Raw genomic sequence first — 25,314 nt, 5'->3', positions numbered from 1 at the left:
GTTATTCCTTAGACTTGTCAATACTAGAAACAGAACCATGATAAGCAGTTTTCAATACAGTTTAGGTTAAGAGTATAAATTCATAAGCTGGGCATCAATCCAACACATCAAAAAAGATAAATGGAGGGACTTCCCTGGTGGTCCAGTGGTTAAGACTCTGCGCTCCCAACGCAGGGGCCATGCATTCGATCCCTGGTTGGGGAGCTAAGATGGTGCATGCCGAACTTGGTGTGGCCAAAAAGAAAAAAAAAAAAGGTATATGGAAAATGACATTGAGAAGATAAATAACTTCTAAATTAGCAAAACCAAAAGAATGACCTTTCTTTGGAGTGTTTCTCTTCACTTTACTCTCAGCATGAGTTCTCAGTAAAATTTAATTTATATTTTCGAAGATATTTTCTTATCTATATTAAACTATTCATGTTTTAGATAACTAAGTCATGATTGTAAGTTTGATTGGTTTAATTTGAGGGGGTTGTCCTTTAACTTCTTTTAGTTAGCTTTAATTTTGACTTTTTATTTCCTACTCACTTATTTAGTTAGTCCTTCGTGCCTGTCCTCATAAAAATAATCTTTGGTGTTTTATTTTCTATCCTGAATATCAGCAGTTTGTTTCAACAGCATTTTAGTTCTCTGAAATTTGCATTCGATGGAAACTGTTACTTGACTTTGCTTTAAGCCACCTTCCTCACCAATAATCACCACACCCTCTGCTTGCTTCCTGGCAGCCCCGATTTAAAGAGATGTGAAGTTTTTCTTTTTTTCTAACTAATATTTCCAGCATATACCAATGGTAAGCACTCGAAGTAGATATAGAAATATAAAAATGCAAGACAGAAGCAAGTCTTCCCTCAATGAACTAATGCAGATCATATTAAACTGCTATTTTTGTAGATCCAAGAACAGTTAGCTACTGGCAGTTTCATATGGTTCAACCTTAATGCACAGAAAAGGAGCTGTTTGGAGAAAATGGACAAGGTCTGGACTGAGAGTGGAAGTATCCAACTTCCAAACCTAGGGTGTGTATTGTGAGTCAAGGGCTGCTTTTAAATCTCAGGCCAGCCGTGAAGTCAGTATTTGAGTCTGGAGGTGAAGAAAGGCCAGATGGAGGAGGCACTTTAGAATCCCAACCCAAGGACCTGGGGATTTGAACCTAGCCAAAGGGCAGAGGCAGTTCCCAGACGATCATAATGATGGCAGCATCTGGCACAGTGTAGAGGTTTTCAAACCTGGCTGCTAATTAAAGTCCCCTTTGGTATGGATGCCAGGCCCTACTTCCAGAGATTCTGATCTCATTGCCCTGTCTCATAGTGCAGAGCAGTGGTTCACAAAGTTTAGGGGCCATCAGAATCACCTGGAGGGCTTGTTAAAACTCGGATGGCTGAGTCCCACCCTCAGAGTTTCCGATTCAGTAGGGTTGGGATAAGGCCCAAGAATTTGCATTTTACTAAATTCTTGGGTGATGCTGATGCTGCTGGTCTGGAGAGTATACTTTGAAAACCACTGATGTGTAAGAATATGGCATTTTGAGTAAGAAACAGGATTGTAGTCCCGGTCCCGTTACTAACCCCTTATTAACTGTGATAACCTGTCTTTCTAAAAAATTTTTGAAATTAATTTAAATACTGTAACAGTCACCCTTTAAAGTATACAGTTCTATGAGTTTTGATAAATACTCATATAATCACCACAATTAAGGCGTAGAATAGTTTTATTCCCTCCCCCCATCCCCCATCCTGAAAATCCCTGTGTGACCCTTTGGAGTCAGGTTCCCCCCAACTCTAGGCACTGGCAACCTCTGATCTGTTCTACCCCCATAGTTTTGCCTTTTCCAGAATGATATGCAAATGCAATCATACAATATGTAGCCTTTTTGGGTCTGACTTGTTTCACTTAGCACAATGTATTTCAGATTCCTCCAGATTGCTGAGTCTGTCACTAGTTTATTCCTTTTAGTTAATAAGTAGTGTTGCATCGTTGCATTGTGTTGATATATCACAGTTTATCCACCTGTTGAAGGACATCTGGTTTGTTTCCAGTTTTTCAGAACAAAGCCACCTTTTGTGTGAACATAAGTTTTCATTTTTCCTGGCTTGGGTAAATACTGAGGAGTGGAATTGTAGGGATGTGTGCTAAGAGTATGTTTATCTTGATAAGAAACTGCCAAATTGTTGGACTTCCCTGGTGGTCCAGTGGTTAAGACTACTCCAGGCTTCCACTGCAGCGGGAACGGATTCGATCCCTGGTCAGGGAAGTTCCACATGCCACATGGTGTGGCCAAAAAAAAAAAAAAAGAAAAAGAAACTGCCAAGTTTTCCAAAGTGGCTGCACCATTTTGCATTCTCACATGTTAACATTTATGGTCCTTGTTTTTTTCTGTTTTTCATCCTAATAATGTCTGCTCTCATTTTTCTTTTGCACTTTATTATAGAAATTTCCAAACATATACAAAAGTAGAAAGAATAGCATAGTGAGCCTTCGTTGTACCCGTCACCCACCTTCAACAATTAATTATTACGTGGCCAGTCTTGATTTAAATGTACTCCTACCAAGGTAACTTTGTTATTGATATCTGATTTAGTTCCATTGTGGTAAGAGAATATTTGGTATCATTTGATTCCTTTTAAATATACTGAGGCTTGTTTTATGGAGGGAATATGGTCTTTTTTTTAAGTCAATCCTTTTTTTAAAAAGTTATTTATTTATTTATTTTTGGCTGTGTTGGGTCTTCGTTTCAGTGCGAGGGCTTTCTCTAGTTGCGGCAAGCAGGAGACCCTCTTCATCGCGGTGCGCGGGCCTCTCGCCATGGCGGCCTCTCTTTCTGCGGAACACAGGCTCCAGACGCGCAGGCTCAGTAGTTGTGGCTCATGGGCCTAGTTGCTCCGCGGCATGTGGGATCTTCCCAGACCAGGGCTCGAACCCGTATCCCCTGCATTGGCAGGCAGATTCTCAACCACTGTGCCACCAGGGAAGCCCTGGTCTGTCTTGGTAAATGTTACTGGTGCACTTAAAAAAGAATGTTTAGTCTGATCACATTGAACGCATGTTCTGTAAATGTCAGTTGGGTCAGGTTGTTTGTTCAAAGCTTTTCTCTCCTTACTAATTTTCTCTCTACTTGTTCTATTAATTATTGAGAGAAGAGTATTGAAATCTGACAGTATTCATAAATACATCTATTTCTCTTTTCAGTTCTATAAGATTTTGCTTCTTGTATTGTGAAGCTCTTTTATTAGATGCATAAAAATTTAGGATTCTTATGTCCTCTTAATTAATTGATCCCTTTATCATTATGAAATGACCTTCTTTTTTATTCCTGGTAATATTCTTTGCTCTGGAATTTACCTTGACTGAAACTAATATAGTTACTTCAGCTTTCTTCTGAATAATGTTAGCTTGGAACATTTTTTTCCCCATCCTCTTAGTTTTAACCTTTTTGTGTGTTTATATTCAAAGTAAATAGGCACTGCATATAGTTGGGTCTTACTTTGTATCCCGTCTCACATACTCTGTCTTTTAGTGGGGTGTTTAGGTGACTTTTATTTAATATGATTGCTGATATGGCTGTGTTTAAATGTGCCCTCTTGCTGTTTGTTTTCTGCTTGTCATATCTATTCTTCATTCCCCCTTCCCCTGCCTTCTTTTAGATTAATTGATTATTTGTCATTTCATTTGTCTCCTTTTAGATTTATACCTCTTTGTATTTTTTAGCCATTGTTTTAGGTTTATACTATACATCTTTAACTTATCATAATCTACCTCCAAGTAGCATTATACCTCTCTATGTATAGCATGTTAACAGTATATTTTCATTTCCCCTCTCTTGACCTTTGTGCTATTATGTCATATATTTTACATCTGCATATGTTGTAAATCCCACCGTATATTGTTTTTTATTTTTGCTTTAAATCGTCAATTATCTTTTAAAGAAACTTTTAAATAAGGGAAAGAAAGTATTTTGTACTTACCCATGTGTTGACTTCCTTTAATTTTTCTTATACCACTGGTGTGCTGCTGATAAACTCTTTCAGTTGTACATCTTAAAGTCTTTATTTTGTTTTTGTTTTTCAAAGATATTTTTGAGGAGTATAGAAATACAGGTTGACACGGTTTTTCTTTCATGTCCTTAAAATATGCTGCTTCACTGTCTTCTGGCTTGCCTTGTTTCCAAAAAGAAGTCTCCTGTCATTCTTACCTTTATTCCTCTGTACATAGTGTGTCCGTTTTTTTCTCTATCAGCTTTTCAGATTTTCTCTTCATCGCTACTTTTCAGCAGTTTGATTATGATAAGCTTTAGTGTTGTATTCTTCATGTTTCTTGTGCTTTGTGGTTCACTGAGATTCTTGGATCTCTGGGTTTATAGTTTTTATTAAATTTTAAAACTTTTCGGCCATTATTTTTTAAAATATTTTTTCCATCCACTCCTCTCTTTTCTCTTCTGAAACATCAACCTCATGTATATTTGAAATTATGCCACAGCTCATTAATGATCTCTTCTTTTTAAAATATTTTTCATCTTTTCAGTTTCATTTCAGATAGTTTTTTTACTGTGTCCTCAAGTTCACTAATCTTTTGTCTGTACTGTCTAATATGTTCTTAATCCCATCTGGTGTGTTTTTCTTCTCAGACGTTGTAGTTTTCATCTCTATGGGTTTTGAGGGGGGGGTCTTTTTTATATCTTCCATGCCTCTCCTTCGCATACTAATGCTTTCTTCTCGACCATATGGAGTATATCTCTCATAGCTTTTCCATGTACTTACCTACAAATTCTGTTTTCTGTCTCATTTCATTTCTGGATCTGTTTCTATTGAATGATTTTTTTTCCTCGTTATGAGTTATATTTTCCTGTTTCTTTGTATGCCTGGTAATTTTTGATTGGATGGTAGACATTTTGAATTTTGGATTGTGGGTACTTGGATTTTTTTATTTTCTATGCATCTAAATATTTTTGAGCATTGGGATGAAGTTAAGTTTGGGAATAGCTTGATCCTTTCTAGACTTACTATTAAGCCTTTTTAGGGAGACCAGAGCAGCCTTTAGTCTAGGGTTAACTTGATGCCATTACAAAGGCAATACCTTTCTGACTGTACACCCTAACACTTCGTGTATCACAAGATTTCTTGAACTATTCTAGCCCTGTGTGTGCTCCAGGGGCTGTTTTGCCTGTGCTTCTGATTGTTCTTTTCCCAGCCTTGGGTCATTTCCTCACACACATGCTCTGAGTGTCTCTCGGTATATGGTTCTTTCTTCTCAGGTATCGGCCTGTGCATTCTACCCTTGTTGACCTCCTTTGTCTCCTAAACTCAGGGAGGTCAGCAGGCCCTGTTTGGGCTCCCCCTTCCTTACTGCAGCCTGGAAGCGCTCTCTAGATATTAAGGCAGCATAATTTTAGAATTCACCTTATTTGTTTTCCTTTTCTTAAGGCTCACTGTCCTATGCCACCTATTGTCCAGTGTCTGAAAACTACTTTTTCATATGTTTTTTGTTGTTTAAAATGCAAGGTTCAATCGGTCTGTGTTGCTCTACCATTACCTAAGGTAGAAGACTGACTTCTGTATTGTTTCATTTATTTCCAGAGTAAATCCATTATTCACATAATGAAAAATACAGATGATGACTTTTCACAGAGATTAAATTAGATAATATACATGAAAAGCACTTTCTAGGTGGTAAAGTGCTGTACACGTGTTTATCATTGCTGTTACCTAGAAGATCAGCCTCGTTTTCCTGTAGTTATGGGTGGTGTCTGTATAGGAGTAAAGCCTAAAAGGCCAAAATACGGAGGTGTTGTTTCTGAAAATCCCCCTGTGCCTCCATGCATACCAATGTGTCATATTGCATGTTTTTCTGTGCTGGATTAATTCATGCATTTATTTATCCAGTAGACATTTATTAAGCACCCAGGTCTCTAGTCACTGGATATCTCTGCTCGCAAGGGGCTTATATTCTGTATTTTCTTTTCAGTGTCTGTCTCTGCTGTCCTACTTTTTTTCATCACTGTCTGTACACCTGTATCATTTCATCTCTGGGCCTCTGTATGAGTGCTCATCTCATTCAGCCTTCACCTCCTATGTTTTCTTTCCCTAGTTTACCAACATTATCTTCTTCTTTATTTCATTTGATCCAGTTATCATAATATTTCTATCTTTCCTCTAATATTCCTGCTAATATTTATTTTTCTTTCTGAGTAAAAGCCAGAGGAAAAGAAGAGTCCTTACAAAAGCTTACAAGGCTTTAAAAGAATGGTACCCCACTTATCTCTTTGAACTCCTTACTTACTTCTGACCCCTTGTTCATCTCACTCCAGCCACACTGGCCTGTTTGCCATTGTTGTCTTGTGGACACCAGGCATGATCCTACCTCAGGGTCTTTGTACTTGCTGTTCCTTCCACCTCAAATGTTCTTTTTCCATATATCCATGTCTCACCCCCTACTTCCTTCAAGTCTTTGTTCAGTTGACATATTTTCAGTGAGGCTCTGTCTGGCCTCTTCCTATTTTTAAGTGCCGTGCCTTCTACTACTGCCTTTCCTCTTCCCCATTCCTACTTTATTTTTCTTGGTAACACTTTTTACCTTTTCAATTATAAAATTTACTTGTTTGTTTCCTCTCTGTTGTTGCACTAGCATATGAACTCCATGAAGGTAGGGATTCCTTTACTGTTGACAGAAGCATCCAGGACACTGCCTGGTACTAAGGAGCAAAATAAATATTTGTTAACCGAATGAGTCTCCTTGGTAAAGTGCTGTTTTGTTTGTTTGTTGTATTACATTTATTGAATACACTTCTTTGTTTCATGTACTTTATTTTAAAACATGAATGGCTGGAGCATTTTATATATTTAAAGATCCCTTTAATTGCTTTAATTAGCATATTAACATATTTTGTTTTATGGATATGTAGGCTTCACAATATAAAAAGTTATCCATCCCTGATTGAAGGTATACCTCAAGACTGAGTACATGTAGAGTTGGACATTCTAGTGGTCATAAATAATTCCAACCTTAGAGATAGCCCAGGAGGAGATGGGATTCCTGGTAGACATTAAATTCCATCTAGAAACCCAGGGATGAGCCAAAAGAAAAAAAATCTTCTAAATATAGTATTTTGCATATTCTTTTTTAAAAAAGTTAGAAAAGTTAGTATATTTGGAATTAAAATTTCTTTTTATACAACTCTCCTAGAAAAATACTTTAAAATGAGTCTAGGTAAAGCTTTCTTATTAAGATACGTACACCCCACTCCCTTATTCATAATTTGCAAGTCTAGTAAGCTTTGAAAACGAAAAGATTTTTCTAATTTTACCACAGACTGATTTGGTGGCAAAACCCAGCCTGACATGATGTGCAGCTGGTTATAGTCTTTATTATTCCATTTGGTGAGGCTGCTTTGTATGTTTCACTGCAGAAATAGTAATGTGTTTGAGGGCCAGTGATTGAGGGCCTGTGCATTTTTTCCTCAATCCATAGGTAAGGTAAAACAGGACTCTCTAGTCATTGACTGCCTAATTCTGGTTGTTGTTGCTGTTACTGTTTTATCTCCAGCTTTGCAAACCTGGGTATACTTCATGTGACAAAGAAAAAAGTATTTGAAACACTGGAAGCACGAATGACAGATGCATGTATAAGGGGCTATAACCCCGGACTTTTGGTGCATCCTGATCTTGCCTATTTACAAGCAGAAGGTGGAGGAGACCGGCAGCTCACAGGTGAGTATCACTCTCCCAGCCTTGCTCCTTTGAGAGCTCTGGCTCTCCTTGTCCTGTGTGTAGGCCATGTGCTCATCTTATGCCCCAGGTTTCTCCTTCTCCTGGTCTGTACTCCAAGCTGCTCTCACCCTTTCCCTGCTCAGAAACCTTTGATGGCATCCTGCTACTTCTAGAATAAAATCTGTACCCCCATAGCCTGGCATACAAAGCCGGGCCTCAGCCCCCTTTCCAGCTTTATCGGAGGTCCCACCTGTACCCACCTCTCCCCATCACCGCCTCCTGAACACTGATGTATACTCATACCTTTGTATGTGTCTTCCTCTACCTAAAACACCCCCCCTTCCCTTTTCAACCTGTCAGAACCAATTCAGAATTCAAGACATGGTTCAAAGAACACCTGCTCTGTTATACCTCCCCCAGCTCACCTTATTATAAGGAATCTTTCTTTCTTTGGGCTCTTCAGGCTCATTGTAAGCTATCCTCTTTATCATAAAAATGCTATGATTTTATGTTTTCCTGCCTTCACTTATATTTTTTTCTTTCAACCCTAATCCTTGTTCCACCACATATGCCATTTCTGCTTTTATGTGTCGTCCTTTCGTCTGGCCATCCTGTCACCAGCTCATACTCAGGCAATCCAGAGACAATCATTTTCCCATTAGCCATGTTCTGTCTTCTGCTATTCATCCTCAAAACCTTCACATCACCTTTGAGTCCTCCTTTTCACCTCTGCTGCATCTCCAGTTCGTGGTCCAGCTGTTCTATGCTGTCTGGGGTTCCCCTCCTCACTCCATTTTTTGATGCTCTGTCTCTGTCCCTCCCCACTTCTAATCTAGTTTACACCCTGTGGCCAGATGGATCTTACTGAAGCCTACAGGTCACCACTACTCAGTGTCTCCCTGTTGCGTCCAGAATCCAAATTCCATACCCTGGCATTTTAGGCCTCCCAAGAGCTGGCCCCAATCTGCATTTTCGACTTTGTTTCCCACTACATCCCTTGTTGTCACACTGAACTACACCATAGAAGCACAATTTCTCACTTTCTCTCTTTGGCACATTCTTTCCATTCCTGCTCTTTCCTCTTCCTGGGATGCCTTTTTTCATTCTCCTCCTAAGTTCAAGTTCTACCATCCTTTCAAGATTTAGAGCAATGCCTCTTCTGCTTCAAAGCCTCTGGATTCTCCCCTCCTTTGAAGTTTCATATCACTTCAACTGTAGCTCTTTTATAGTACTTATCACTTGAATTATCACCTCTTGTGATATTATAAGTTAAGTACGATTATGTCCATCAGTATGAAAGCTCCATCAGGAGGGAAGGAGCCCAGTGCAGGGGAGTCGTTTGGCTCCTTAAAAACGCTTGTTGAGCTGTACTTGCTTAGTGCCAGGTACTGTGCCAGGCACTGTGGGATGAATACAGTCCCTGTGCCCAGAGAGCTTTTGGAATACTTAATTCTCACATTCCTCCACACAAGTGAGGCATGGTCAGGCTACTGCATTCCATTCCATCACATCCTTTGTGTCTTGGGACAGGGCAGGGGAAGATAGGAGAGAGGCAGTTTGACACATGCAGGACAGTTTTTACTGTGATCCAGAGAAAATACAGGCCCTTTTTTGATGCCTTTACGTTTGGATGACATAAATAGATAATTCTTAAAATTGTATTAGCAATATGAAGAATTTCAAAAGAAAAAAAATAGACTTTTATTTTAAGTTGATGTTCTTTATTTGGGCTTTATAAAAGCATCCTATCTAAAACGTTCACGCTTTACTCTTTCCCTGGGCATGAATACCGCATGTTGTCTGGTCCTAGATCGGGAAAAGGAGATCATCCGCCAGGCAGCTCTTCAGCAGACAAAGGAGATGGACCTCAGCGTGGTGCGGCTTATGTTTACAGCTTTCCTTCCAGACAGCACCGGCAGCTTCACGAGGCGCCTGGAACCCGTGGTATCGGACGCCATCTATGATAGCAGTGAGTACCTGACTTCTGACAGGAGGCGGCTTGCTGTAAAGTCAAGAACAGACTTCCAGCCCGGCCCCGGCAGTTATGACTAGCTCTGATTCCTGGGGCAAGTAACTTAATCACTGGGGGCCTCATATTTATCGTCTTACAAAATGAGAATACTGAAATTTAGCTTGAAATTTGATGTTGAGATTAAACGTGAAATACTGTGAGGTGCTCAATAAATCTTCCTCAGATCACCGTTGTAGTCTTCTACGTGCAATGCCAAATCTCCTATTATTTATGAATTCCTTACTACGAGGATATATTGTTGGTGCTCTTAGATGAGAAAAGTATCTCAGTTGGGGCTCTGAAGAGAAGTTAATAAAAGACAACTCTTATCCAGTTTCATTCTTGCATGTTATAGCTTTATCAAGTTAGGAACGTCAGGTTAACTAAGTGAGCAGTACAGATATTTCGTAGCTTCAAAATTCTATTTCAGTCTATAGTTCCTGGAGTTTTTGAAAGAGTTTTACAGAGGTCTTCAGCATTTACCATGCAAATTTCTAATTTGGTATGCATGGGCTTTATTAAACAGATATTTCCAAAAAGTCTACAAGGGCAGTATTTAGGCTCCTTGAAAGGTTATAGAGTTGGGTCTAAGTAGAGAACGCCATGCCCCAAGTACAACAACTAACTGATTTCTCTAATTTAAACATGTTTGAAGGGAAGTGAAAGCTTTATAAACTGATGTAGACTCGCATACCAAAGATCACTTTAAAATGCAGCTGTTGGAGCCAAAAAAAAAAAGGGAAGCCTTATACTATTACCACACAAAACTTTTACCCCTTAACCACACAGAATTCTAATTTCGTTTGGGGAAAAGAAATATAACATCTTCATTTTTCTTTTCTGCAGAATAAAAATTAATAAATAGTTTTAGAAAACTGTGCTTCTCCTAAATTTCTAGGACTCTTGTAAATGGTATCATGCACATAAGTTTGGGGTTAAAGTCTTGACCTTATTGAAATTCCACACATCCATTAGCTTGGAACTTCCTGAAACATCAGAAAATTTCTTTCTCTTTCTCTATTAATCTCTCTTACTGTGTTAGTGGGAGAAACAAATACTGCTCCTTTGTGTCTCATCTGTTTTGGTGATAATGAATGAGCCATGCCCAAGAAGTGCTCTGAGGGTTTCAGAAGGCATTTTTGTTTTATTTATATCCTTGTTAAAGCAGTATGAGTGAAAGCATCTATTTAAACTTTCTTTAAGTTCCCTCATAGGAGGTTAGCATGTGAAGCTGAGGATAAATAATGAAGTTTGTTGTTTTTCTCCTGTGGACAGAAGCCCCCAATGCCTCCAACTTGAAAATAGTAAGGATGGACAGGACAGCTGGATGCGTAACTGGAGGGGAAGAGATTTATCTTCTCTGTGACAAGGTTCAGAAAGGTAAATATATGCTCTGATCTCCAGATGTGAAGTATAATTCTGAGTGTGTTTCTGAGTCACTTTTTGTCAGTGGGCCCAGTAATATCCCTCCTTGCCATAGAACTCCTTTTAAAAATTTATACATTTCGTCTCTTCCAATTTTAAGTTGTTCATGTTATTTTGTTAACCCAACTAATTCATTTTAAAATTTTCAACAGAAGTAAATATAAATAAGAAAACAGTGACCATTGGAATCAGTGATGTTTCAGGGGTTTTATACTTTAAATTTTGGTATCTGAACTTTAAATAAATGAGTAATAGCCCATGCTTCACACACACACACACACACACACACACACAGAATAAATGTTTTACATAGTGTAAAATTGTTTATTTTGTTTATCTTACCATGCTTCATTGCAACACAGAGAGCTTCTCTGGATATCTTCACATGACACTATGATGTCATTTAAGAAAAAGAAAGAGAATAAGGACTATAGGGAAATTCTCAGAGCATACTCCTCTCATAATTTTCACTTTCAGAAAGGTTCTTGGCATTTATCTCTCATTAAATATAGCACAAGATTGATAAGTCAGCAAAAGCTGAAGGAGATTGTGTTATTTTCTCAAGTTTCACTCATTTTTTAAATAAAATGATAGAAGGTATAGTATAATAAAGATACACTCACTTCCACGACGGCAGCAGCAGGGCACGTGGCAAGAATCACGGCTTGCACGTGGCCCCGGGCAGTCTCGTCTTTCTGCAGCTTGTAGATCCTCAGGTGTAGGAGCTGTTTCATGCGCACAGCCTTGAGAGAGTAAGGTGTTCTTAAGACCACCTGTACCAAATCCGTGACCGAACTCAGCGAAGACCTCTATATAAATGTTCAAGATTCCGGCAGCACATGCGAAGACCTACTCTTTCAGCCACGGGCTGCTGGAGACAACCTCGTAGACAAAGTGCTCCCGAGTCAGCCTGTTCTAGCTGAGCAGCTACTGAAGACCCTTGTAATCAGACTTCATAACTGAGACCGCCACATTCACTGCTGTGTGGCTCACAGCGTCTTGGTGCTCCGGCCGGGTGTCAAGCCTGAGCCTCTGAGGTGGGAGAGCTGACTCCAGCACATTGGACCACCAGAGACCTCCCGGCCCCATGTAATATCAATCGGCGAGGGCTCTCCCAGAGACCTCTGTCTCACCGCTAAGACCCAGCTCCACTCAACGACCAGCAAGCTCCAGTGCTGGATGCCCAATGCCAATCAACCAGCAAGAAAGGAACACAACCCCATCCATTAGAGAAGCTGCCTGAAATCATACTAAGTTCACAGACCCCCCAAAACACACCACTGGACGTGGTCCTGCCCACCAGAAAGACAAGATCCAGCCCCACCCGCCAGAACACAGGCACCGGTCCCCTCCACCAGGAAGCCTATGCAAGCCACTGAACCAACCTCACCCACTGGGGGAAGACACCAAAAACAATGGGAACTACGAACCTGCAGCCTGTGAAAAGGAGACCCCAAACACAGTAAGTTAAACAAAATGAGAAGACAGAGGAATAGGGAGCAGATGAAGGAGCAAGGTAAAAACCCACCACACCAAACAAATGAAGAGGACGTAGGCAGTCTACCTGAAAAAGAATTCAGAGTAATGATAGTAAAAATGATCTAAAATCTTGGAAATAGAATAGAGAAAATGCAAGAAACATTTAACAAGGACCTAGAAGAACTAAAGAGCAAACAAATGATGAACAACACAATACATGAAATTAAAAATTCTCTAGAAGGAATCAATATCAGAATAACTGAGGCAGAAGAACGGATAAGTGACCTGGAAGATAAAATAGTGGAAATAACTACTGCATAGCAGAATAAAGAAAAAAGAATGAAAAGAATTGAGGACAGTCTCAGAGACCTCTGGGACAACATTAAACGCACCAACATTCAAATTATAGGAGTTCCAGAAGAAGAAGAGAAAAAGAAAGGGACTGAGAAAATATTTGAAGAGATTATAGTTGAAAACTTCCCTAACATGGGAAAGGAAATAGCCACGCAAGTCCAGGAAGTGCAGAGAGTCACATACAGGATAAATCCAAGGAGAAACATGCCAAGACACATTACACAAACTGTCAAAAATACAAAGAAAAAATATTAAAAGCAGCAAGGGAAAAGAAAGAAATAACATACAAGGGAATCCCCATAAGGTTAACAGCTGATCTTTCAGCAGAAACTCTGCAAGCCAGAAGGGGTGGCAGGACATATTTAAAGTGATGAAAGGGAAAAACTTACAACCAAGATTGCTCTACCCAGCAAGGATCTCATTCAGATTCAGTGAAGACATTAAAACCTTTACAGATAAGCAAAAGTTAAGAGAATTCAGCACCACCAAACCAGCTTTACAACAAATGCTAAAGGAACTTCTCTAGGCAGGAATCACAAGAAAAGGAAAACAGCTATAAAAATAAACCCAAAACAATTTAGAAAATGGTAATAGGAACATACATATTGATAATTACTTTAAATGTGAGTGGATTAAATGCTCCAACCAAAAGACACAGGCTTGGGCTTCCCCTGGTGGCACAGTGGTTGAGAGTCCACCTGCCAATGCAGGGGACACGGGTTCGTGCCCCAGTCCGGGAAGATCCCACATGCCGTCGAGCGGCTGGGCCCGTGGGCCATGGCCGCTGAGCCTGCGCGTCTGGAGCCTGTGCTCCACAACGGGAGAGGCCACAACAGTGAGAGGCCTGCATACCGCCAAAAAAAAAAAAAAAAAGACACAGGTTTGCTAAATGGATACAAAAACAAGACCCATATATATGCTGTCTACAAGAGACCCACTTCAGACCTAGGGACACATACAAACTGAAAGTGAGGGGATGGAAAAAGATATTCCATGCAAATGGAAATCAAAACAAAGCTGGAGTAGCAGTTTTCGTATCAGACAAAATAGACTTTAAAACAAGAGACAAAGAAGGGAACTACATAATGATCAAGGCATCCATCCAAAAAGAAGATATAACAGTTGTAAATATTTATATACCCAACATAGGAGCACCTCAATAACATAAGGCAAATGCTAATACCCGTAAAAGGGGAAATCGGCAGTAACACAATAATGGTTGGGGACTTTAACACCCCACTTTCAGCAATGCACAGATCATCCAAAATGAAAATAAATAAGGAAACACAAGCTTTAAAGGACACGTTAAACAAGATGGACTTAATTGATATTTATAGGACATTCCATCCAAAAACAACAGAATGCACTTTCTTCTCAAGTGCTCACGGAACATTCTCCAGGAGAGATCATATCTTGGGTCACAAATCAAGCACTGGTAAACTTAAGAAAATTGAAATCGTATCAAGTATCATTTCCAACCGCAACACTGTGAGACTAGATATCAATTACAGGAAAAAAATCTCTAAAACACATAGAGGCTAAACAATACTCTACTAAATAACCAAGAGATTACTGAAGAAATCAAAGAGAAATCAGAAAATACCTAGAAACAAATGGCAATGAAAACACGACGACCCAAAACCTATGGGATGCAGCAAAAGCAGTTCTAAGAGGGAAGTTTATAGCAATACAATCCTACCTCAAGAAACAAGAAGCATCTCAAATAAACAACCTAACCTTACACCTAAAGCAATTAGAGAAAGAAGAACCGAAAAAACATGAAGTTAGCAGAAGGAAAGAAATCATAAAAATCAGATCAGAAATAAATGAAGAAGAAATGAAGGAAACAATAGCAAAGATCTATAAAACTAAAAGCTGGTTCTTTGGGACAATAAACAAAATTGATAAACCATTAGCCAGACTCATCCAGAAAAAGGAGAAGACTCAGATCAACAGAATTAGAAATGAAAAAGGAGAAGTAACAACAGACACTGCAGAAATACAAAGGATCATGAGAGATTACTCCAAGCAACTATATGACAATAAAATGGACAGTCTGGAAGAAATGCATTAATTCTTAGAAAAGCACAACCTTCCAAGACTGAACCAGGAAGAAATAGAAAATATAAACAGACCAATCACAAGCACTGAAATTGAAACTGTGATTAAAAATCTTCCAACAAACAAAAGCCCAGGACCAGATGGCTTCACAGGCGAATTCTATCAAATATTTAGAGAAGAGCTAACACCTATCCTTCTCAAACTCTTCCAAAATATAGCAGAGGGAGGAATACTCCCCAACTCATTTTACGAGGCCACCATCACCCTGATACCAAAACCGGACAAAGATGTCGCAATAAAAGAAAACTACAGGCCAATATCACCGATGAACATAGATGCAAAAATCCTCAACAAAATACTACTAAACAGAATCCAACAGCACATTAAAAGGATCATACACCATGATCAAGTGGGGTTTGTCCCAGGAATGCAAGGATTCTTCAATATACAGAAGTCAATCAGTGTGATACACCATATTAACAAATTGAAAGATGAAAACCATATGATTATCTCAATAGATTCAGAAAAAGCTTTTGACAAAATTCAACACCTATTTATGATAAAAACTCTCCAGAAAGTAGGCATAGAGGGAACCTACCTCGACGTAATGAAGGCCGTATATGAGAAATCCACAGCCAACATCATTCTCCATGGTGAAAAACTGAAACCATTTCCACTAAGATCAGGAGTAAGGCAAGGTTGCCCACTCTCACTGCTGTTATTCAACACAGTTTTGGAAGTTTTAGCCACAGCAGTCAGAGAAGAAAAAGAAATGAATTCAAATTGGAAAAGAAGAAGGAGAACCATCACTGTTTGCAGATGACATGATACTATACATAGAGAATCCTGAAGATGCTACCAGAAAACTACTAGAGCTAATGAATGAATTTGGTAAAGTAGCTGGTTACAAAATTAATGCACAGAAATCTCTTGCATTCCTATACACTAATGATGAAAATCTGAAAGAGAAATCAAGGAAACACTCCCATTTACCACTGCAACAAAAAGAATAAAATACCTAGGAGTAAACCTACCTAAGAAGACAAAAGACCTGTGTACAGAAAACTATAAGACACTAATGAAAGAAATTAAAGATGACAAACAGATGGAGAGATATACCATGTTCTTGGATTGGAAGAATGAACATTGTGAAAATAACTATACTACCCAAAGCAATCTACAGATTCAGTGCAATCCGTATCAAACTACCAATGGTATTTTTCACAGAACTAGAACAAAAAAATTCACAATTTGTATGGAAACACAGAAGACCCCAAATAGCCAAAGCAATCTTGAGAAAGAAAAACAGAGCTAGAGGAATCAGGCTCCCTGACTTCAGACTATACTACAAAGCTACAGTAATCAAGATAGTATGGTAGTGGCACAAAAATAGAAATATAGATCAATGGAACAGGATAGCAAGCCCAGAGATAAACCCACACACATATAGTCACCTTATCTTTGATAAAGGAAGCAAGAATATACAATGGAGAAAAGACAGCCTCTTCAATAAGTGGTGCTGGGGAAACTGGACAGCTACATGTAAAAGAATGAAATTAGAATACTCCCTAACACCGTGTACCACAACAAACTCAAAATGGATTAAGACCTAAATGTTAAGGCCAGACATTATAAAGCGGGAAACATAGGCAGAACACTCTTTGACATAAATCACAACAAGATCCTTTTTGACCCACCTCCTAGAGAAATGGAAATAAAAACAAAAATAAACAAATGGGACATAATGAAACTTACAAGCTTTTTCACAGCAAAGGAAACCACAAACAAGATGAAAAGACAGCCCTCAGAATGGGAGAAAATATTTGCAAACGGAGCAACTGGGAAAGGATAAATCTCCAAAATTTACAAGCAGCTCAATATCAAAAAAATAAACAGCCCAATCCAAAAATGGACAGAAGACCTAAAAAGACATTTCTGCAAAGAAGATATACAGATTGCCAAGAAACACATGAAAGGATGCTCAGCATCACTTACCATCAGAGAAATGCAGATCAAAACTACAATGAGGTATCACCTCACACTGGTCAGAATAGCCATCATCAAAAAATCTACAAACAATAAATGCTGGAGAGAGTGTGGAGAAAAGGGAACCCTCTTACACTGTTGGTGGGAATGTAAATTGATACAGCCACTATGGAGAACAATATGGAGGTTCCTTAAAAACTACAAATAGAACTACCATATGACCCAGCAGTCCCACTACTGGGCATATACCTTGAGGAAACCATAATTCAAAAAGAGTCATGTACCACAATGTTCATTGCAGCACTATTTACAGTAGCCAGGACATGGAAGCAACCTAAGTGTCCATCGACAGATGAATGGATAAAGGAGATGTGGCACATATATACAATAAAATATTACTCAGCCATAAAAAGAAATGAAATTGAACTCTTTGTAGTGAGGTGGTTGGACCTAGAATCTGTCATTCAGAGTGAAGTAAGTCAGAAAGAGAAAAACAAACATCATATGCTAACACATATATATGGAATCTAAAAAAAAAAAAAAACTGGTTCTCATGGACCTAGGGGCAGGACAGGAATAAAGACACAGATGTAGACAATGGACTTGAGGACACGGGGAGGGGGAAAGGTAAGCTGGGACGAAGTGAGAGAGTGTCATGGACATATATACACTACCATATGTAAAGTAGATAGCTAGTGGGAAGTAGCTGCATAGCACAGGGAGATCACCTTGGTGCTTTGTGACCACCTAGAGGGGTGGGGTAGGGAGAGTGGGAGGGAGATGCAAGAGGGAGGGGATTTGGGGATATATGTATACGTATAGCTGATTCACTTTGTTATACAGCAGAAACTAACACACCATTGTAAAGCAATTATACTCCAATAAAGATGTTAATAAATAATAATGCAAAAAATATATTTCACTTTCACATTTTTCAACAAAAATAATTATAGTTTCTTCACTAAAAAGAAAAGAAAGAAATATACTCACTACAAGAATGAGCATTTTCAAAGTAAGCAACTGCATAGCTGGAAATGTAGCCCCTATTAAAAGGACTATGGCTTAAAACAAAGAAAATTCTCCTTTGAGGCTAAATGCTCTGAGATAAAAAGTCAGAAAAAATGAGATAAGATTTTAAGGTAAAGGTATGAATATATATCTGTATCCCAAAAATGTTTACACTTTCTCTGCAGGTTTTGGTGTCAGTATTTTTTCAACCCATTGTATCCAAGTGATAAGCATTTCCAGATTTCTGGTTGTGCATGCTATGAGTAAACACAGTCTGAGTGCCTTTATTTGTAAATGTGACTCTTAATCATTATCACTGCGTTGGAATGGCTTATTAAGAGAAGTCTTGAACCTAGCCTAAAGAATCTGAATAACTAGGTCCAGGGTAGTCCTACCTGAAGGCAGAGGTATTAACCAGTATATAGTATGTCTTATCCAACCCTAATATTCCTAAAATTCTATGTAAATAGAAATATAAATTTAGCTTTTGCAAGTCAATAGTGTACACCTTCCTATGAAATAGGAAGTGAAGCCAGGGAGATGCCAACCTGAGTTATATTGTCATATTTCTGCAGGAGTAGAACCCATGACTGAAGTTTGAAATTTAGATGTTCTAATTTAACCCGAAGGGACTAGACCAACATGATATATTTAGCAGTTTCTCAATATGGACTAATAAAATATTATAGGGAGGTAGCATAGTAGAATGTGTAAGAGCCTGGAATCTGAAACTTCACTGTGTTCAAATCCTGGCCTCTCCATTTACCAGCTTTTCAACCTTAGATAAGTTACTTAACCTCTCTGACCTCCAGTTTCTCTTCTGCAGAACGAGGATATTAATAGTAGACCTGCATCACAAAGTTGTTGTGAGGGTTAAATCAGCTAATGTATACATATAAAATCCCTCAGAACAGTGTCTGCCATATAGTAAACTTTATATTAGTTAAATATTATTATGTGAATCTGTATCAAGTGAACCACCTTTTGGGATTCTGATATTCCTCACTATCCTTCGTGTTTCTCAGGAGAGAATTGGTTTAGGGATGAAGAAGTGGAAAAGACTGATTAAGAGAAAACTCAGATTGAATAGGTAAATCTAGTATTCTGTCATTGTAAATGAATCTTGGGGCCCATTACTATGGTAACTAATAGAAAATTTTCACTAAAAATTTTAAATAATTCACAAGTGTATTTTATATTAATTACTTTTGAAAAAGGTTAAGTACGTAGTATTTATAGGTAGAATCTTGAACCAGCTTTATTTTTCATGTTTTTGAATATTATTATACTATGTGAAATTATACATCTGGACGTGACTGTTCGCAGATGATATCCAGATTCGATTTTACGAGGAGGAGGAAAATGGTGGAATCTGGGAAGGATTCGGAGATTTTTCCCCCACAGATGTTCATAGACAAGTAAGTGGATGATGATGGCGATGAAGATGATTCTACATTTTCTGCCTTATTGAAATTCACTAGTTTCCGTATGTAAAACAAGGAAAAATCATAAATATTTATTTAACTTTCATAAAAGAGCACTGTGACTGGCAGGTGTTCCAGAAAAGTTACCTACCATAGAATTATGGGCAAGGCTGTATTAGACCTTGCAAGGCATTTCATTTGGGTGTCTGATCACCTAGCCACAAGGCAGTGGCCCTTAGGTCCTTTAGTAGAAATGTTTTAAGTGTTGTATTCATCTGTTCAGGCTTCCATAACAAAATATCATAGACTGGGTGGATGAAACAAAAGAAATTTGTAGCTCATGGTTCTGGAGACTAGAAGTCCCAGATCAAGGTCTGACAGTGTCAGTTCCTTGTGAGGGCTCTCTTCCTGGCTTGCAGACAGGCACCTTCTTGTTGTGTCCTAACAGGGCAGAGAGAGAGTAAGCTCTCTGCTCTTCTTTAAAAAACAGTAATCCTAACCAATCAGGGCCTTGCCCTTATGACCTCATTTAACCTTAATTCTTCCTGTAAAAGCTCTGTCTCCAAATACAGCCACACTGTTAGGGCTTCAACATACGAATTTTGGGGGAACACAGTTAGTCCATAACAATGTGCTACCAGTGTAATATGCGGAGACCTGTTAAAAGGGTATTCTAATGAAAAGTGTTGAAAGGAGGAGTCTTCTAGTTGAGGCTGATGTCATCATGATAAATCAAGATCTCCTGGTGACAATGGAGTATAGGACTAAGAGATGAAAATGCTGAATCCTCATCTTAATGATTACACTGAACGATTGAGGAATACAGTTTTCACAAAAAATTGGAAACAATCCAAATGTCTATCAGTAAGTGGCCAGTTAAATAAATTATGGTGTATCTATGTGATGGACTATTGTGCAGTTATTAAAAAGAATGAGTACTCTATGGACTAATATGGAAAAGTCTCAAAGATACAACATTAAAATTATTTAAAAGATAGATATAAAGCAAAGTGTATATAAAAAAGATTCTATGTTTATGTTTACATACACATAAAGAAACTGGAAGGATACAACAGAACAGGGAGGGACAGGAATGGCAAGGAGAATTTTCAGTGTACACCATTGTGTACCTTTTTATATTTACGAAGCTTGGTCCATGTGAATATATTACACAGTCCAAAAATCCAGCTAAAACATCTTTGAGGCGGGGCGTTAAATGCTGACACTGCGTGGCTGCTCAAAGCAGTGGGCCCCTCAGCACCGGTGATTCGGCCCCAAGCATAGTTTAATGAAAAAAATAAGTTTTGTTACAAATGCATTAAAGCTATAAGCTGAGATCACATTTTGATAGCATAATACTTTTATTATTGCTCGGTTCTTATTTTATCATTTCTATCATGATTTTCTTTCAAATTTTTTGTCCAGGAGTCCATTTTTAAGTTTCCAAACATTTAAAAGATGTTTGGTTGATGATTTCAACATTATATTGTGGTCATAGAAGGTGGTCTTAGATATAAGTTCTTTGAAATTTTTTTGTCTTTCTCTGTGACTCTATGATCAGTTTTTTTAAAATGTTCCATGTGTACTTGAAAATAATTATATCCTTTTTTTTTGTTTGGTGGAAGGTTCTGTACATAACTGTTAGCTTGAACTTATTAATTTTGTGGATCAAGTAAAAAAAAAATCTAGCTAAGAACTGTGAAAATGCCTGACTATTCTGGCACTGCCAGATATCAATGAGGAGGCTGTCTTATGGGTGTTACCGAATGCCCTGTGTATGCCTAGAGCCTTGGCCATCCTCACCTCACAATACACTGACCCTGTCATGATGTCTCTCTTACAGGGTTTAGTTTTTTGTCTTCATTGGCTGGCAGGCAGGCTGGTAGTAGTACCACCTTCCTCACTCTCTCTTTCCATGACTAGCCTTTCTGATATTGCCGTAAATAATCTTGGAGGATTTTAAGGCTAATTTGGAAACGGAGAAGATGTATGCAACATATTTTATTCACGTGATTATTTATACTGAAAGACATTTGAAATTTTAGACGAGTGAACTAATGAAGTTTTGCAATACATTGGCATAATCTTATATTTCAGTTTCACATTGGCAATTTAGTAAAAATGTATGGGTATAGAATTCTAAGGTTGTAAGTTTCTCTAAGGTGTTGTATACTTTTTAGTACCTTGTGTCTAAACGTTGGGCATAAAGAATGTGTTTAATGAGTAGCGTTGCTGGAAAAGAAATGTAGTCCTACTCCAACATTTGGATCTTTGTATCCTGCAGTTTGCCATCGTCTTCAAAACTCCAAAGTATAAAGATGTCAACATTACAAAACCAGCCTCTGTGTTCGTCCAGCTTCGGAGGAAATCTGATTTGGAAACCAGTGAACCAAAACCTTTTCTCTACTATCCTGAAATTAAAGGTAACTTGGTTGTTTAAACACTTGTGCTTGTTGCAACGAGAGGATGGTCTGATTAGAAAAGATCAGGTAGTCTCCTCCTTTGAACAGCTTCCTAGTAACTGGTTTCTGGGTCCATGGTGCTTCTTTTTAGAGAAGAAAGAAGTAATATATGATTTGGGGGTCATAGAATTAAGTCTAGCCTTTTAAAATAATGTTATTTCCATTGAGTTTTATATGAGATTTAGACATTTGAAAATTTCTCTTTGAATTTGAGAATCTATCATTTATTGACTACCTCAGGGTTCAGGTAGTTGAGATGAAAAGATAAGGCTTGTTGTGTAGGAGAATCAGCCACTCTGTCAACTGGCCTCAGGCACCGTGCACTGCGGAGCTATGAAAATGAATAAGGCAGCATTCTCTTCCTCACAAAGGACACGCCGAGAAGCGGGGATCGCAAGTCTCCTTCAGTTGTTACAGTGCGAATTATTACTCTGGTAAGTTCCAGAAGTGAGGCGTCCACAAAAACGTAGAAGAATGCAAGGAGAACGAACCTTGGATTCTGAAGAAGCCCCCAAGAAGAAGGCTTCTTCGGGGTCCTGAAAATTGGCGATGTATTTCAGTAGTTGAGTGTGCAACAGAGAAGGAAAGGCTTTCCTAGACTTAGGAAACGTGAGGAGCTAAAACAGCTAGTGTTTATTCAGGGAAGAGTGAGCATTTTGAGCACTGAGATGCACTCCTGGAGGCCACAGCAGGTGAGGAAGGCCGGGGCCAGGCTCTGTGGGGCTGTGATTGGCACCTAAAGAGTTTTGCATTGACTCTGGAAAGGGGAATGACCAGGCCAGTTTGGATTTGGAATGATGCCTCTGATCCTCTCTGTAGACACTGTGGAGACTATCTGGGTGGCAGACAGTGATGAGTCAGAGGAGGAATGCAAGAATCCAAGTGAGAAATGGTGAAGTTAGTGAAGGTCTTAATGCAGTGGAGTGAAAGGAGAAGGTGGATTCAGGAGGCAGTGCAGGGATGGTGTCAAGAGGACCCAGGTGCTGGTTGGGGTAGGGGGTGAAAAGAGAAAATCAGGAGTCCTAGACGTTTCTAGGAATCCCAGCCTGGGAAGGCTGTGATGTGGTTGAACTGATGAAGAGTCAAAGGAGCAAAAGTAAATCTGGGTGGGCAAAGACAGAGTTCAGTTTAAAGCATGTTGCATTTTAGGTTCCTGTGGCAGATTCCTAACAGGCCATTCAAAAGGCAGGACTGGAACTCAAGAGAGGGCAAGGTGGGAAATTCACACTGAGACTCCTCTCGGAATGAGGGTAACAGGCCTCAAAGGTTATTTGTTAACCTGGAGTCCACTCACCCCTATGGGGCTCCATGGTTAGAAGTGTACTTTAAAACAATTAGTTTTTTTTGTAATCCTATTTTGAATTTTACATACTAAAACCTGTGATTCTAAGAAGAGATCCGTAGACTTCACTAGACTGCAAAAGAGGCCGTGGCACAAACATAATTAGAAACCCCTGGACTAGAGGGAAGTGAGACTGGGGAGGGACAGGGCGCCCAGGTCCTGGCTGAGGCTGGAACCCACAAAGGTGCCGCAGCAACGATCCACACGGCTGCTAATCCTGTGATAGCAACATGTGATGGGGGATCTTTGAGGAGGGCTTTCTTTTCCTAGAATTCATGTTGTGGCAGCAGCATTTAGAAAATGGTTCTGTGATTTCTTGTTTCTTCTCTGAGCTTGTAGCCCCTCCACTGACGGGTCAGATGTATAGTGCATTCCGTTACTGGTGCTTTGAAAACACTGTCAGCAGAGGATCCTTTTTTTTCTCTCCACGTGACATTTCATGCGAAATCCCAGTATATAAACCGGAGAGGCTTGAAGTGGAGGTGGCAAGTCCGCCCACTTGGCTAGTCCAGGAAGGAAGCTTACCTCTCCTCACTTCCCTCCCTGCCCAGGAACTGCCTGAGGGCTTCCGAACGGGCCGTCGGCGTGAAGTTTGAAAATCACTGCTTTGGATTAAGCACCCTTCTTTAAAAGTAGACCCAGAAGAGAAACGCAAAATTGTTTTGCACTTTCTGAGGGAAAAAAAAAAAAAAAAAGATTTCTTCTCCTAAAATGCGTGTTCAAAATAATGTCAATTTTTCTAACACAGAGAATCAGATAAAAAAAAAGGAAACCCAGATTACCTACACATGTGTAAGCCTAGAAATACTCAAAGCTGAGCTTGATTTCTAGGCTGCCTGTGTCCCTTTCCCAGTGGTATCGGTGCCTGAAAAGAGTCTGATACAGCAGGGACACATTCAGACTATTACTTTCTTTGCTACCCTCTTATGGTAGGAGCTATCCAGGGCTGGAGTTAGAGAATGGGGTCTCCTGAAAGTTCAAAATCTCACCTTTATGCGTGAGGCACTTACCTTCCATGTTATCATTGACTAAAAGCTCCATCTATAAGAACAATGTAGAAAACCATCTGGAAAAATAAGAGTTTGTAGTTGAGCTCCACAGAAGGAATGGCCAACATGTATTGTGGTTGAGTTGTTGTGAGATTAGAACAATTTTATTGAAGATAACAAATTACCTTAGTCTAGAGAACCTTCTGGATTATAAAATCCCAAGTTGAAATAATCACCAGGACAAATGATCGCACCAGGCACGTGTGATTGGCCAGAAAAGTAGCAGGTCATTTAGCATCCGAGTCGCTATGTGAAGATCAATCTAAACCATACAACCCGAGGAATCATTATGCTCCTTTCTCAGAAGTCCTTGAATATACCTTCCACTGCCCCCAGCCCCTGCAGTCACTCCTGAACTCATTGCTTCATTTTATATTCTTCACTTATTTTTATCAACATGTAAAATTATCTTACCTATTAATTTATGTGTCTATTGTCTTCTCCTACCTGTGTTCTTTAGGTCACATATTTGGTCTTTCATATTTATTGCTACATCTCGGACAACGTAGGTCACATAGTAGATGCTTGTTAAATATCTGAGAGCTAAGTTATTGTTTGACCAACCAAGTTGCCATCCTCACCTGAAAGACTAGTAACTTGTTGGGGGCCACCAATTAAGACATTAGACAAAGCAATATAGATCATATTCCTTTTGTTGTACAGAATCATGCAGCCCCAAACTCTGCATCCTTTATGGTCATTGACGTTGTGTCTCATAAAAACGTCATGGAGATGGTTGGGTCCAGGAAGACAATCAAAATAATCAGGAGAGGGATGGTTGGCAAGGGAAGAAGAGGGTTGAGGAACTGTTATACAAAAGCAAAGAAAGACCATAATGACTTTTCAGTCTGAAAAGATGGAGATTAGGGAGAAACAGAATCATAATCTGTAGATTATGAAAGGTATGCTCAGGATAAATGCCGGCGTGTTTACTGGCAAACTACAACCCAGAAAGTGAGAATGAGATACTTTTAAGGCATATGCACGGCATAAGGTGGTAGAGGCTAAAA

General features: G+C 39.1%; 1 protein-coding gene across 3 annotated transcripts in view; it reads left to right on the top strand.

The window, feature by feature from the left end:
* The window catches only part of NFKB1 (nuclear factor kappa B subunit 1), a 101,472-nt gene that overhangs the window by 45,113 nt on the left and 31,045 nt on the right, over positions 1-25,314 (top strand). For all 3 annotated transcript variants that reach the window (XM_024736070.1, XM_024736069.1, XM_024736068.1), the window contains exons 6-10: positions 7,540-7,703; positions 9,514-9,672; positions 10,990-11,094; positions 19,354-19,445; positions 21,736-21,874. In XM_024736070.1, the coding sequence (XP_024591838.1) occupies positions 7,540-7,703; positions 9,514-9,672; positions 10,990-11,094; positions 19,354-19,445; positions 21,736-21,874 (659 nt within the window). The remainder of the gene's footprint in view (positions 1-7,539; positions 7,704-9,513; positions 9,673-10,989; positions 11,095-19,353; positions 19,446-21,735; positions 21,875-25,314) is intronic.

This window comes from Neophocaena asiaeorientalis, unplaced genomic scaffold, assembly GCF_003031525.2.
Source record: "Neophocaena asiaeorientalis asiaeorientalis breed wild unplaced genomic scaffold, Neophocaena_asiaeorientalis_V1.1 scaffold7, whole genome shotgun sequence".
NCBI classification, from domain to species: Eukaryota; Metazoa; Chordata; class Mammalia; order Artiodactyla; family Phocoenidae; genus Neophocaena; species Neophocaena asiaeorientalis.
This window is presented reverse-complemented; position numbering and strand designations above follow the sequence as displayed.